General features: G+C 44.9%; 1 protein-coding gene across 1 annotated transcript in view; it reads right to left on the bottom strand.

Moving 5' to 3' along the window:
• Positions 1-2926: 2926 nt before the first annotated feature.
• Positions 2927-14812, bottom strand: part of FAM180A (family with sequence similarity 180 member A) — a 33475-nt gene continuing 21589 nt past the window's right edge. The window contains exons 2-3 of the mRNA XM_007072306.4: positions 7307-7410; positions 2927-6284 (exon numbers count right to left, since the gene is read on the bottom strand). Coding sequence (XP_007072368.1) covers positions 5940-6284; positions 7307-7410 — 449 coding nt within the window. The 3' untranslated portion in view covers positions 2927-5939. The remainder of the gene's footprint in view (positions 6285-7306; positions 7411-14812) is intronic.

The raw sequence follows: 14812 nt of genomic DNA on the forward strand, positions 1-14812 counted from the left end.
TTAGCTCATCCTTTTAGCATTGAGCTTGATATCATTACTGAGGAATGGGCTGACAGTACTTGAAATGTAAGAGGCATGCTGAATCCACTGGCCTGCTACATCCATAGGCTGCAGGGATCCATTAGGGTGTACATCTCAAGCATCCAGAATTTCCTGGAGAACCACACAGTAGATACAGGTTTTTTGGGGGGTCATGTTCCAAAACAGGTTCAAATTGTCCAACACCTGCTCCATCCACCCTGGGCACCAGTCAGTTCTGCTGGCAGCCCGAGAAAAAGCTTTGCTGTACAGGCTGAGCCCAGACAGCTGTGTGTGCACCTCGACTGGTGGCTGCAGCAGGGCTGGCTGGGTGTCAGCACCTGCTCACAGGCCAAAGGGCCAGCTCAGCCCAACCAACAGCAAAGAAAAATTATTCCTCCTCCTGTGCTCTCCCATTACCACCCATAGGCTTGGAATTACTCATTTCCCCACAGCTGCAGTCCCCTACCACTAATGTCTGAAGAGGCTAGTGAATAAGGGAATTGGAGCTGAAGGATAGAGATGGGGAAAGTGGCAGCAATGAAGAGAGATGGACTCATGAAGGGAGACGGGAGGCAAAGAAAGGATATTTGGGTGTAAGAGGAAAAAATGAAGTCTGTCCCTTTGCCCCTCTTTGAGGTCATTATTATCCCTTATTGCCCCCACACTGTAGAACTGGGAATCTGAGAGCTATGCACAGTCTGGTCAAGAATTAAAAACACAGGGTCATGTTCTCCACTGCCTTGCACCTTGTCAACCATACCTATGCAAAGTGGATGTAAAAAGCCAGCATTCTGACATGGCAGAAGGTAAGCGACTGCACAAAATGCAGGGCAGTGGAGAATATGGCCTACAGAAGCAGTCTTCTGGGGGGTAAATCCAGAATTATAAGTGATGCTGCAGTGAAATATTCACTTCTTGCTGCTATGGCCCATGTGCTAAGGAGGAGACATCTGAAGTTGCCATAAGTGTTTTTTAATTCCACTGGACCATGAAGCTACCACAAAGGAGCAGTGTTGCAATCCATGACAGTTTGTTTTTCTATGACTGAGTGTGACAGGTGTCGGTCGGTCCTCCGAGCCCCTAGGGGCGATGGAGAGATATGGTCTCCGTGGCAGGCCTCAGCCACGCCTTCCAGGCGTTGGGGAATTAGCGGGGAAGGTGTGCCGGCACGAGTCAGTAGCGGGCCCCTCCGGCAGGGGAGCGCCGGCACGAATCAGTAGCGCGCCCCTCCGGCAGGGGAGCGCCAGGGTAGGGGAACGCAGACCCACCCAACTCCACTGCGTTCCAGCCCAGGGCCCTGACAGTGGCAGGAGGCGAAAGTCCCGCCGCTGGGTCAGCGGGGCCGTCCGCGCCCACTGACCAAACACACCCACCCCACGGTGTAGTTGGGCCCCTGGGCTACTTCCTACCCGGTCTCTCAGGCGGGTCGCTCCGGTCCCTCCATCTCGTCCGGGTATTCCGCTGTGGGCCACTCCCACTCCCCCTCGGTATCGGACTCACGCTGGCCCGGGCTGCAGTCAGGCCCCTCCAGGTCCTCTGGGTATTCAGCGGCTGGCAGCCCTGGTTGCCACAGGCCTTCCCCCCCGGTCAGGCTCCTCCTTGCCCAGGGCTTCGCCTGGGTCAGCAGCAGGATCGCGAGGGAGCAGCCTGTGTCTGTCTCCCTCCCTGGTGCTCTCTTCACTGGGCAGAGGGCCCTGCCCTTTGTACTTCCTGTCCCACCCTTCCCCTTCCGGGGATTGGCGGAAGCTTGGCCTGGCCCCGCCCACTCAGGCTGCAAGGGTGGCTCTTTACCCTCTGGTTCGGAGGGGAGCCACTCTGGCTCCCTACACTGAGGGTATGGCATAGAACTCTCTTAAGGACAATGGGTCTTTGTTGCACTAGAGAAGCAATGAGTTTTGTGAAAGTCACAGTCAGTGGGTATGAGATTGAGGTAGGGAGAGCCAAAAAATTCCAGGCTTTAACCAAAGAGCTCGGGAATAAAGATGACAATAGTGCTTACTTCTCTCCCCGGAAGATCAGACAATCTGTGCATGTGTCTGAGAGAATCTAGGAGAGATACTGTGCTGGGAGGGTTCTCCTGAGTCAGTGCTCCACTGCACAGAGCTCCATGCCCTGCCCTCTCTCCTAGCTGAAGGAAACTCTTCTTCTTATCTCTTACCTCCCTCCTTCCAAAACGAGGGACCATATCCCCTTCTCTGTTCTACCCTGGCTCCTATGCATAGCTCTGTATCCTCTGCCTGGGGGAAGGAGAGAGACCCCATGGAACTATTGATCCATTTGCTCAGTGTTTTCCACTTTGCCAGAGTGGGGAGTGCCTCTGCATGGCCAGAGAACTGTGAGTGCCAAATGTCTTGCCCTGAACAATAGGGTCTTTGATGCCAACAGGCCACAAACATCCATTTTTGGTGAAACATTGTGGACTGATGAAAACTTGTGTGGCCAATCACTTGATTATTCTTAATGTAAGGGGAAAGAGATCCAGCCACCAGAATTATCCCGATGTCCTGGCAGTGTGGTTATCAAAGCTGGTTGAAACATTTCCCACAGAGTAATTTTCCATCAGAAAATGCAGTTTGATTGAAATCAAAACATTTGGTAGAAACGTGTCGATTTCAACAACATTTTTTGATGGAAGAACATTGAGATGATTCATTTCATTTTGGTAATGTTGAAATGTTTAGTTTCAATAAGGCAAAAACAGTTTTGTTTCATTTTTTGCTATTACGTTAATTTTAATATTTTATATCTATATATTATATTTAATATTTTATAATACAATGATGCAACATGAAAATGAAATATTGTTTACCTTTTTGAAACAATTAAAAATGAAAATGAGTTTCAAAGTGTTGACATTTCCTGTTGAACAGAAATCCCGTTTCCTGCCCATCTCTAATAGTTATGCTTTGTGGGGATGGAGCTCCACAGATTGAAAGATATCCAGGGACTGAGAGCATGCTGCAGGGTAGTTAAATAGCAAATCAGCTCCTGAAATAAAGGCATGTTACATCTGCAAGTTGCCACATATCCTCAGTGGAGTTATTTCCTTTAACAAATACACCAAACAGTCAAATAGTTCTCGGTTATAGTTTTATTATTTCATTAATGATTCTGTATTAAATAAACTTGGGCAATCTGAGTGACACAATAGTATTTCTCTTTTGTTACATTATCCGCAGAAACTGGGCCAAAAGGGAGGGGAAAACAAACTTGAGAAGACTTAATTTAACAGTGAAGAAATAAAGATAATCTGTAAGGCACAGTAATCCACGGGGAATGGTAGGATGTTCTGAGTAATGTTTGTACAGATAATTTTCTGAGGGGCTTATGATGCTCACTGGCAGATGAACCTTGTATGCATTATAATACCACCTGGTGTGAGGGAGACCTCTCTGTGTAGTCAATTCTACTTAAAACTTACTGCCTCAGTCCTGGTTGTTGTCACAGTAGGGAAGAACCACTGGACTGTGGAGGGAGCTCCTGAATGCTCTAGTTCCAGTCTCTCCCAGCAGATGTCACTCTAGGGAATGGAATAGGAGCACAGAGTAAAAACAGGGTGATCACTCATGGTAATTACCCTCCATGAGCAAATTAATTATACAACAGGGTAATTTTAAAAAGGAAAAAAACGATGGTTTGTGTTTGCTTTTAAGAAATAAGGCATATATGGGCGCTCCCCTCTACTCCCGTTCCATGCCGCTCTGGAAAAAAAGAGTAATCCGCAAGTTTGTGAAATAGGTGAGGGTGGTTTCCCAGAATGGTGCAGAAGAGACATTACATGTGGGACATCTGCTGGCCTACTTGTGGTGGTGGGAGTTTGGGAAAGGGCATTCTGGAAGACTGACATCCTTTTTGGGGAAGCGTTAATTAATAAAGGTTGTAGCATATGGCAATTTGGCTAGCTATGAGTTGCATTGCTCCGGGCACAGGAGTGGAAGGTATGTATTGCTTTTCATTTGGAAAGTTTCTGTTAGATGTGTTAAGTGTAGGCCAGCTGTGGTGTTTTTGTGTCTAAATACTCTTTCACAAACAAACACAATTAGCTACACCTGTTGTTAAAGATGCCTCACACTTTCCATTATAAAACCCTATTTTCAGTTGTTTATAACTTTGCAAAACTCTAAAGAGCACCAGCTACTCTAAACAGCACCAGCAGGTGAAGGTCCCACAGTGGCCATACACCAGCTGAGGACTGCCAGAGCATATTGTCCTCTGATAACTCCCTCTGCTTGCCCTGGACTGTCCCCAACACCCTGTCTGCAGTGGAAGCTGCAGAGAGGGAAGTGTAGGAGGTGGCTCTGCTGGCTCCACATTTACTGGGAAATCACCCACCTAGTGGAATATCCCCACAATAAGGGACTTGCAGGAGATTTCTGCTCTTTTTTGTACGGCCTGAGTGATACAAAAGGAGCAGCGTGGGACTCAGAGTCTGGCCCTTAAAATCCAAACTATTTCCCTTGCCGGTTTTAGTTTGGGCCTGTCTCTATTTATAAAGTTTAGAAAATTAAGTAAAGTGGATGATTAAAGAGAGAAAGACTGAGTGTAGCATGTGAGAGTAAGTGAGAGAGGGCACAGGTGCAAATATTAAGGGGGTAACAGCTTTTTAGAAGTGCTCAGAAACTATAGTGAGACATGCTAGAAATACCTAACATAGGTAGATAAACAGCATTAGTATAACCTGTTTTAAACCTTAAGACATTGTCACTAGAACAGGTTGAACTGTTCATTGCAAATAATTTATCTGATGAATACCTTTCCTCTGCCCATGAATTATCCATAAAAGTCTTGATTTTTACACCCTTCACAAAGTTCAGGGATGTTCTGAACCAGGAGATTGGTTCAGCCACTTTGAGTTATAGGGACAAGCTGAAAAATGTGTAATTGTTACATTAATCTAAGCTCTGATCCTGCTGTTGACACCACATGGACAGATAGTTGCAGGCTCAGAGCCATGTGCAAATAATGGAAGGACCTTTATAGACTGGCTGTGAGAGCTCTTCTGGGGAGAATGCACACACAAATAACGGTGTGTCCTTCCACAAACAAATATTCTTGTGAATAAAAACTGGCTCAACCCAATGTATGTGAACAAGAGATTAAAATAGGTTGCCAATACCTGGGAAGCAAGTCAGTTAGTTTGAGTTACAAGAATATTGCTGATTTTACTCTTCCCATGGTCTCCAACCTCTAATTGCCATGAAGCGTCTTCATTTTATAGTGGGCCTGTGTCTCACTCTCTCTCTCTTTTTACACCCCATTAGGTGGCAGCAAAACTCCTATCTTTTTTCTAGCCAGGAAGGTAGGATTCCTCAGCACACTCTCCTTCTGAGCTTGCTTTGCAAACTAGTTAGTGGAGCAAACTCCCCTCCACCCCCAAGACAGCTCAGGCCCAAATTATCACAGACATAAAGCCATTAACTTTGTTGATATTACACCAGGGATGGACTTGTTTAATGGGACTTCGAAATATCTACTACTTTCCAAAACAGGAAATGGGTTTCTAAACCTTCACCCAAAACTTGCCAGATGAGCGTGCCCTTCCTTCATCCTTTGGGAATAACTTTAAATGTATATATATTCCCTTCACCCTCAGTAACAGAACATTCTTCTTTGCCCACATGAGAATGGATGCCAGGGACTGAAGCAGACAAGATGTTTTTCCAGTTTAACATGTTTCTATAACAATATCTCACTAGGGGGAGCTAGAGAATAAAGAATCCTTAACTTAAATCCTTAAATTTGTTAGTCTCTAAGGTGCCACAAGTACTGCTTTTCTTTTTATGGATACAGACTAACACGGCTGCTACTCTGAAACCTTAACTATGCGTAGACTTAAATTGTTTACAGAATAAAGTGGTGGACATGCTATGTGTCCCCTTATCAGCAGAGCTTGTTGCATTCTTGGTGTATAAACTCCTTCAGTGCAATGGCTTTTTGTTGTATGAGAACATCAAGTCATGCTTCAGGGCCTTGTAGAGACTGATGAAGGATTCGGCCCAAGGGTTCTTCTGATGCTTCCAAGATCGAGCTGCCCTGTAGGCTGTGTAGACCATGGTCAAGACTGTCCTTTCAAAATCTTCTTTCTTTAGTTCCCTCGGGTAGGCAGCCAGCCTGGCACTCAGCCGACGAATCTCTGTGATGCTCTTGGGGATAATGTCATTGCAGACAGTGTCAAATTCTTTGGCCTTCCTCAGCGAAGCCAGCTCCTCGTCTTTAATGGAGATCCTCAGACCTTTGTCAATTTCAATCTCAGCTAAAAGAAACTGGTACAAAATCAGAACACAGATAGCTATTTATCTTCTGAGAGTCAATATATAGAGTAAACATTAATTTAGAGCTTGTTCTTATTTCTTTTCTTTGGTAAAATGTAAGCAAAGAGCTAAGCCAGGGTAGAGTAAAAAGACACTGTTCAAGTTGCCCTCTAAAATTCCACCACTGCACCTTAATTCCTGCCCTTCCAGTTCTGGGCCCACTACACTGCCTTACCAATACATATTAATACTGGCCTACGATACCCTTCCTTCTATAGTTCAGGATCTTATCTAGTCAGGCTGAACTGTGGCAGATCATGCAGTGGCTTTGTAATCTATACTAGGGTCAAAGCAACAGAATCAGTTTCAAATGTGACCCGAACAGAGGATTTGAGCCTGCTCTGTACAGGTGAAATAGTCATGCTGTCCCGGGAGATTTGTTTTTCATTTTGATTCGTTGGCGCTGCCAGGCATGGTGCTGTGCTACTAAGCATTGATTCGTTTGGCACTGATGCTTTGGCTCAAGGAATCAAAATAGCACTATATGGTTACCAGTTAGGGGGCAGAGAATGGGGTATGTTCAGTGGGGGTATTGGCTCTGGATCTTGCCTTCCCTGTTGGTCCAACAGAAGTCACATCTACTGAACTCCAGGTGCCAATGTGAGGCTTACCTATGGGCTGAGGGGACTTAATTTCTTGGGAAGTTTTGTTTGTTTGTTTTAAATCAGGAGTTCACTTTGAATTGAGAGTTTCTCAAATGTAGGTATATTTTAATTTGTTGAATGTACATGTACCTAGAATCTGAAATAGAGATATTTTATACTTTAAAAAGTATATACGTCTCCAATCCCTCTCTGTTTGGTACCAACAGTGGGCTACTAACCGTAAGAGACTGCACATGGTCAGTAATTCAGGTTTGAGGCTGGGGCAGAGCTCAGAGATAGGGTGAAGTGGGGAGGCTGTGATGAATGGGAAACAATGACACTATTCCAATATAGAGACTGAAGGGTGCCCATTGCCCCCATATACTGAACCTCAAAAAGCATGTTCACATCGTCCAGCGAGTTCTGCAGCACCGGGTTCACGAGGGCTGATGATGACCATCTCTTAAACCGCTGAGCAGATGGGAAAAGCATGGCTGGAAAAAAAATCAACGGGAAGAGAGATTTAAGCGAGTAGCACACACTAAGGGAGCCAAGGACATTTCAGTATCAGCTTTAACCAAAGTACAGTCTGTTGCAGAAAATATATTGTAGGGAACAATTTTGTACTGGGCAATGAAATTGACTACTTGGGTTGTAAGCTTTTATTTCGAGTATAAGCTCTTTGGGGTAAGGGCCATCTTGTTGTTCTGTGTCTGTACAGTGCAACCACAATGGCATCCTGAGTCCAAGACTGGGGCTCCTAAGTACTGCCACAATACAAGTACAAATAATATGACCTAGACGTTTTCTCTCTGATTCAGGATCAGAAAGGAGCCTCAGTTTGGGAATCTAATACTGTCACAGGGAAAGGACACGTCACCAGTGGTGAGCTGGAGCTGGTTCACACCGGTTCATGCGAACCGGTTGTTAAATTTTGAAGCAGTTTTAAAACCGGTTGTTAACCTGCTTCCCTGCAGGGGGCGCTGAGGCTTTGATGGGCTCCGGCCGGGAAGTGATGTAATTCCTCCTCTGGCCGCCGGGGGCGCTGCACTGCGGGAGCCATGTGGGCTGCCGCATGGCCCTGGGCACGAGCCCTGGTGCTGCTGCTGCTCCCCCAACCCCTGGCCCTGGGGCTCCCGCTGCTGCCTGGTGGGTCCCCGGCTGCTCTGCTGGGCCTGGGCTGCGTCCTGCTGCTCAGACTGCTCCGAGCTGCTCTCCCCGTGAGCACTCAGCACCCTGCCCGCACCAGCCCGTCTCCAGCCACCCCCCGTCTCCAGCCATCCCCCCACCCCGTGCCTGCAGCCAGCTCCTGCCGCATGCACCCCCTGCCCTGCCCGCAGCCAGCCCCTGTCTCCAGCCACCCCCGCCCTGCCAGCATCAGCCCCTGCTGCACCCTCTGCCCTGCCTGCAGCCAGCCCGTCTCCAGCCACCCCCTGCCCTGCCTGGAGCCAGCCCCAGCCGCACCCTCAGCACCCCCTGCCCTGTCTGCAGCCAGCCCCTGTCTCCAGCCACCCCTGCACCCCCTGCCCTCAACCAGCCCCTGTCTCCAGCCACCCCCGCACCCCTTGCCCGCAGCCAGCCCTGCACCCCCCTGCCCTGCCTGCAGCCAGCCCCTGCCTCCAGTCAGCCCCTGCCCTGTCTCCAGCCAGCCCCACACCCCCTTGCCTCCAGCCAACCCTGCACCCTCCTGTCTCCAGCCAGCTCCGCATCCCCTGCCCTGCCCGCAGCCAGCCCTGCACCCCCTGCCTCCAGCTAGCCCTGCCCCACACCCCTGTCTGCAGCTGGCCCCACGTCCACTGGTGCCCTGCAGTTCCCAGGGCCGTAACCCTGCACACCTGCTTCAATGAGGGGGGCAGGGAGCAGCTGGGACCCACACATATGCACACTCTAGGGTGACCAGACAGCAAGTGTGAAAAATCAGGACGGGGGTGGGGGGTAATAGGCGCCTATATAAGAAAAAGACCCCAAAATCGGGACTGTCCCTATAATCGGGACATCTGGTCACCCTAGCACACCCCCAGGGAGTGGCAGGGACCCACACATGTGAAACGGAGCTCATTTCTAGTTCAGGCCCATCTTTTTAAAAAAGAACTTTAGGCAGGGTTAACACACACCCGTATTTTCCCGGACAGGTCAGGCTTTTTGGTTCTTAAATCGCCGTCTGAGAGGAAAATACGGACGGGAAAATACGGACGTATGGTAACCCTACTGGTACAAAAAATATATACTGGGGCACATCCCTTACATCAGAACTTTTTATAGGGAACCGGTTGTTAAGATTTTGGCAGCTCATCACTGCACATCACCCTGTTCGGAGCCTACACATATAGTCAGGAAGTCACTCAACCCTTGTGTTGCTCAGACTCCACCTAGGATAACTGTAAGGGTAGGTCACATAGTTTCCTTGCAGGCTACCACTGAGTCTATTGGGGTGCTGACAAACAGTGTGATCAGCACTCACTCCTCTGCAGACCAGAGAGCCACGTCTATGATATATCCAGGCTTGGAAGGATTGGATTTCACCGTACACACACAACTGACAAAAAATATTTCCATCAACAGCAATCAAACAGACAGACGAAGTTAGAAAAATGCTGCTTTGAGAACTTATTCCAGTTTGATTTCAGGATATTTACATTGTATATTTTGACATACGATCTTAACAATTTGTGTTTTAACAGTTACAAAGCTTTAACTTTTTGAATCTCCATTTCTGTCATGTATTATTTTCTGATTCCCCCCCCGTTGTCTGACCCCACACCCCGGTGGTAAAGTCCTGCAAATGTAAAAATTAAAAATCAAGAAAAAAAAATAAAATCTATAATTTCCCACAACTGTGAACATTTAAATCAATATATTATTTTTTTAAAAAATGTTTAAACGTAAACATTGATATTATCTCTCAACACTATGAAAAAATAAAAATTGAATTCTGCCAAGCCTAAATATATCTAATATGGACTTATCCATGGATAAGTCTGCTTAGTAAACAAAACTTTAATCACTGAGCAATTAAAATGTTAATGGCGAAGCAGCTAGCAGAGATCCAGTCAAAATAATGAAGATTCATTTATAACTTTTTAGGCATCCTTTCCATGGCAGCTGTCCCATGCATAGAAACATCTATACAGGTGTGAAATTTTGTATTCATGAGTTTTCCCTATGTTGTGGAACAGGTGACCCAAGTATCTTAAGACATTGCTATAAGACTTAAAAACACAGCTGGATGGATGTTTTGTCTTTTAGTTTTCAAGTTTCCAGGGGAAACCAAAATCTTCTCCTAGTCTATTATAAGCATATATATTTTTCAGACTAATCACTACCTGCAATTCAAAGTTAGAGGGGGATAGAAAATAGATTGGAATTCTGGACAGATCCATAACTATTGAATCACTTCCATGTCTCTGTAATAGTGCCTTACATCTATAACTATCTCCCAGACACTATACAAATTATGTATATATAGACCTCATTTATCCCACACAGAAATGCAACAACTATTTAACAGGAACACTGTACAACAGCTTTTGATAAAGGAAGTGAAGGATGATATTGCCAGCTGAAAGTGCACAGGGAGAATTTAGGTGGGTGGATTATTACATTGGAATCTAGCTAAGAATGATCAATACCTTTATTTTACAACTCATCCAGAAGACATCACTTCCACAAGCAAGGCTCTCGATGTTAGGAAATTGGCACAGTGCTGATCTAAAGTATGTCTACACTTTGAACTAGGGGGTGTAGTTCACAGCTTGGGGAGACATACCCATGCTAGCTCTGATCCAGCAAGCCCACTAAAAATAGAGTGTAGCTGCAGGGGTGGGGGCAGCAGGAGGTACTAGCTGCCCTGAAGGTGTGTATGTACGTAGGGTGGCTAGCCCCTCCCACCTCTTGTGTCATGGTGGCTACATTCTATCTTTAAGCATGCTAGCTTGATCAGAGCAAGCATGGGTACATCTCTTCAAGCTGGAATTTTCACCCCCAGTTTGAAATGTAGACACACCCTTAGAAAAGTGCCTCTTACTGAATCACTAGCTGCACTTCCTGATGTTTTCCTATCCAACAACTGACCAGGATGACATTGCTTAGTAGGCTGTGAGATATAATGGAGCCAAAGCCTGAACATGATACATTTGCAAACAAGAGGCTTGTATATATTTAGAGACTGCAAACCCCTCTATATGAGCCAGGTTGCATTAACTCTCTGAACTGTTCACCTGGCCCCAAATACAGATATTAAACCTTTGCTACAGTCCTTAGAAACATTTTTCTATCTTCATAAACTTTGTGTTCCTTTTTAATATTTTTATTTTTTCTTGCTCAGCATTTTAATTCAATCCCTAACTACCCACATCTTCCAACACACACACACACACACACACACACACACACACACACACACACACACACACACACTTCAAATTCTCCTAACCCTAGTGATTTACATTTCCTTCAGGGTTTGTGTATGCATTTACAGAACGGGATTTCTGGTTTTATTTACTCAGTGTTTATGAGCTTGTAAATTTAGCACAAAAATCAAGATGGAGAAAGATTTGCAGCCAGCCAGTCACAAGGAAGTCTGAATTTAATTATTATAAACTCATCTAGAAACTTTTCTGCTGACTTGACTTCCTCCTACACTTACAGCTTTGACATGAGTTACCTGTGCAGTATCAAAGAATAGCACAGGACCATTTGTGACCATCTCTTTTCCAGTTTTTGCCCCAAAGGAGTTTCCTGTAGCATTACTAGGTATTTATATCATAACAATATGTATCATTTTATGATGATGATTCAGCTGATTCACATCATCTACAAAAATTGTGACCGTCTGAAGGAAGGGGATTTCTGATCAATGCAGTCATATAATGCCTGATCCAACAATCATTTAAGTCAATGGAAACATTCTTATAGACTCCCCCCCACCCATTTATATTATAGTGCCTAAAGACGACAGCCAAGACCTGGGCCCCATTGTGCTAGGCCCTATGCAAAACATAATAAGAGATAGTCCCTATCCTGAAAAACCTACAATTTAAATAGACAACACAGACAAAGTGGCCAGGGGTATGACAGACCAACATAAGAGATTCCCAGATCACTTTTCAACAGTGTGTCTTGAGCAACATTCCCCTTCTCACCAAATGCAGCTCTCATGTCCTAGGGTATCGGTGTGGGTGTGCATGGTCTTAGAAATTAGAGATGGAAGTGCCCTATTTGGTCACCCAGTCCTTCCCGCACAAGACTGTTTCATACAGAACATTTCCTAGTGCTTTATCTCATCTACTTCTAAAAAGACACAAGAGATGGAATTGCCACAGCTTCCCTCTAAGAACTATCCCACAAACTTTGATGAAGGCTGCTTCTGCATTAGTCTATTTGGTAACTGCACTGCCAACTTGTAACTCATGGTGGGTCACCGTTGCTTAGATATTTAAATATACTGTACCACCAAGAGTTAAGCTTGCAATAGATTCTCTTTTAGTCATAGACTTTTATATTCAAAAAGTTTTCTTAAAGACTGTTTTCTTATTTCTAAAGGAGTGTCCTAGATTTCATTAGTATCGTGATAAATATTTTTCTCCCTTTTCCAAAATTCCATTTAGGTTCACTTAAGAACTGGCCCGAACTGACAGATACTTTGTTTTTCTTTCAAATCCAGACTGCTGCTCGCCCTGTTTGCATCCCAGTAGTGATTTGAACACAAAATAAGTATTGAGCAAAATCACACAAATACAAAAATAATTCTCTTACTACCATCATGAATCTTATCCATTTATTTCCCTTTCCTTCAGACAAGAAATCATACAAAACCCCAGGACTGACACTGGTGAGCGCTATGCCAATGTATGTTTATTGCAGGGAGAACATAATACTGTTTCCAGTCTTCAGGGCTGCAAAATAAGAATCTAATCCAAATGAGATCATGACTCAGTGGTAGTTTTTCCCCATTCACTTCAATAGGCTTTGGATTATAAAACCCATGGACACTGACCCAATGGGAGTCATTCTTTTGAACCTCAGTGGGTTCTGGATCAGACCCTATCTCTCCGATATGGTGAAACAAGAAGGAAATATTTTATAGATAACTGTAATAGACAGCCACTATCCAAGAGCAGACTGGTTTCTGAAGTTTCCTCTTATACCAACTAATACAGAGAAATGTTATCTTATTTTTAATCTCATCTTGATAATATTCCTGAAACCAATGCATTTTATAAAGTATCTTTGGGTAGTGCTGTTGTGTCCTTCCCCAAGACACACACTGAAAAGCACACTATCAGAGGCTCGTTCACCTGCACATCTACCAATGTGATATATGCCATCATGTGTCATCAATGCCCCTCTGCCATGTACATTGGCCAGACTGGACAGTCTCTACATAAAAGAATAAATGGACACAAATCAGACATCAAGAATTATAACATTCAAAAACCAGTTGGAGAACACTTTAATCTCTTTGGTGACTCGAGTACAGACCTAAAAGTGGCAATTCCTCAACAAAAAAACTTCAGAAACAGACTCCAAGTAGAGACTGCTGAATTGGAATTAATTTGCAAACTGGATACAATTAACTTAGGCTTGAATAAAGACTGGGAATGGATGGGTCATTACACAAAGTAAAACTATTTCCCCATGTTTATTTCCCCCCGCACACACACACACACACACACACACTGTTCCTCAGACGTTCTTGTCAACTGCTGGAAATGGCCCACCTTGATTATCACTACAAAAGGCTTTTCCCCCCTCTCTCCTGCTGATAATAGCTCACCTTACCTGATCACTCTGGTTACAGTGTGTATGATAACACCCATTGTTTCATGTTCTCTGTGTATATAAATCTCCCCACTGTATTTTCCACTGAATGCATCCGATGAAGTGAGCTGTAGCTCACAAAAGCTTATGCTCAAATAAATTTGTTAGTCTCTAAGGTGCCACAAGTACTCCTTTTCTTTTTACTGAAAAGCAGGAAGATCTTCTAGACTCTGAATAGTCTCATTTGTTCACTTTACTAAAAAATAAATTATAAGAAAAAAACATGAAGTGCCCAAATCAGCTCTTATTTGTGATAGCCTCTGCTGGAGTAGAAAAGTCTTTAGGGTAGAAATTTATGGCCATGGGAGGTTATCACGAGCTTACTCTCTCAGAGGGGCTATAGTGAGCCAGGGAGCACCTTGGCAACTGCCACAGTAGGGAGTACTCAACAGAAACAGAACTGTTTTCCCAGTCATAAACCCAAAGGAGGCCAGAAGGAGAAACACCACATGCTCTTCTTAGAGGTGATTCTCCAGTAGAGCACAGTGTTTTTTGGTGTTACAGGGGGAGGATGTCTGCAACATCATTCACCAACTTGAACAGAACTGGCCCAAAGTTGGGACAGCTTTCCATGCCTCCCTGTTCTCCCACTCTAACTCAGAGGAGCAGTAACAGTTCTGCCTAAATCCTGTTGGAATGCTCCAAGGAGATAAAATTCCAGACAGCACTTTAGCATTCGAGTTCGGTTAGATAAAGCAGCTTTCCTACTGCTATTGTCCTAAAGCTGCAACTCTCTACATGTTTCTCAAGGAGGTTTCCTTAGTGCTAACAGCTGAAGATAAATCAGGATTACTTCTAAAGTCACTCCAGACTCCTGGTGATCAACAGGAGGTGGCTCATGCAAAATATATGTTTGCTTACCTTCAGACACCCCACATTCCATGCACACACCTGAGCTACAGTATTATCTCTGATTGTCCATCCATGTCCCCATGTGGTCCCAATGGCAACAACTGACTACCCTAGTTTCCCTCCTCTAGTTCCCACTAGGAAAGTTGTACTTCGGCTCTACCTCTGGGCCTCCTTGTACCTGTAGCATGGATTGCCAGAGCCTCACAAACGGATGTGGCCAGCAGT

The sequence above is a fragment of the Chelonia mydas genome, chromosome 1, assembly GCF_015237465.2.
Source record: "Chelonia mydas isolate rCheMyd1 chromosome 1, rCheMyd1.pri.v2, whole genome shotgun sequence".
Lineage (NCBI taxonomy): Eukaryota > Metazoa > Chordata > Testudines > Cheloniidae > Chelonia > Chelonia mydas.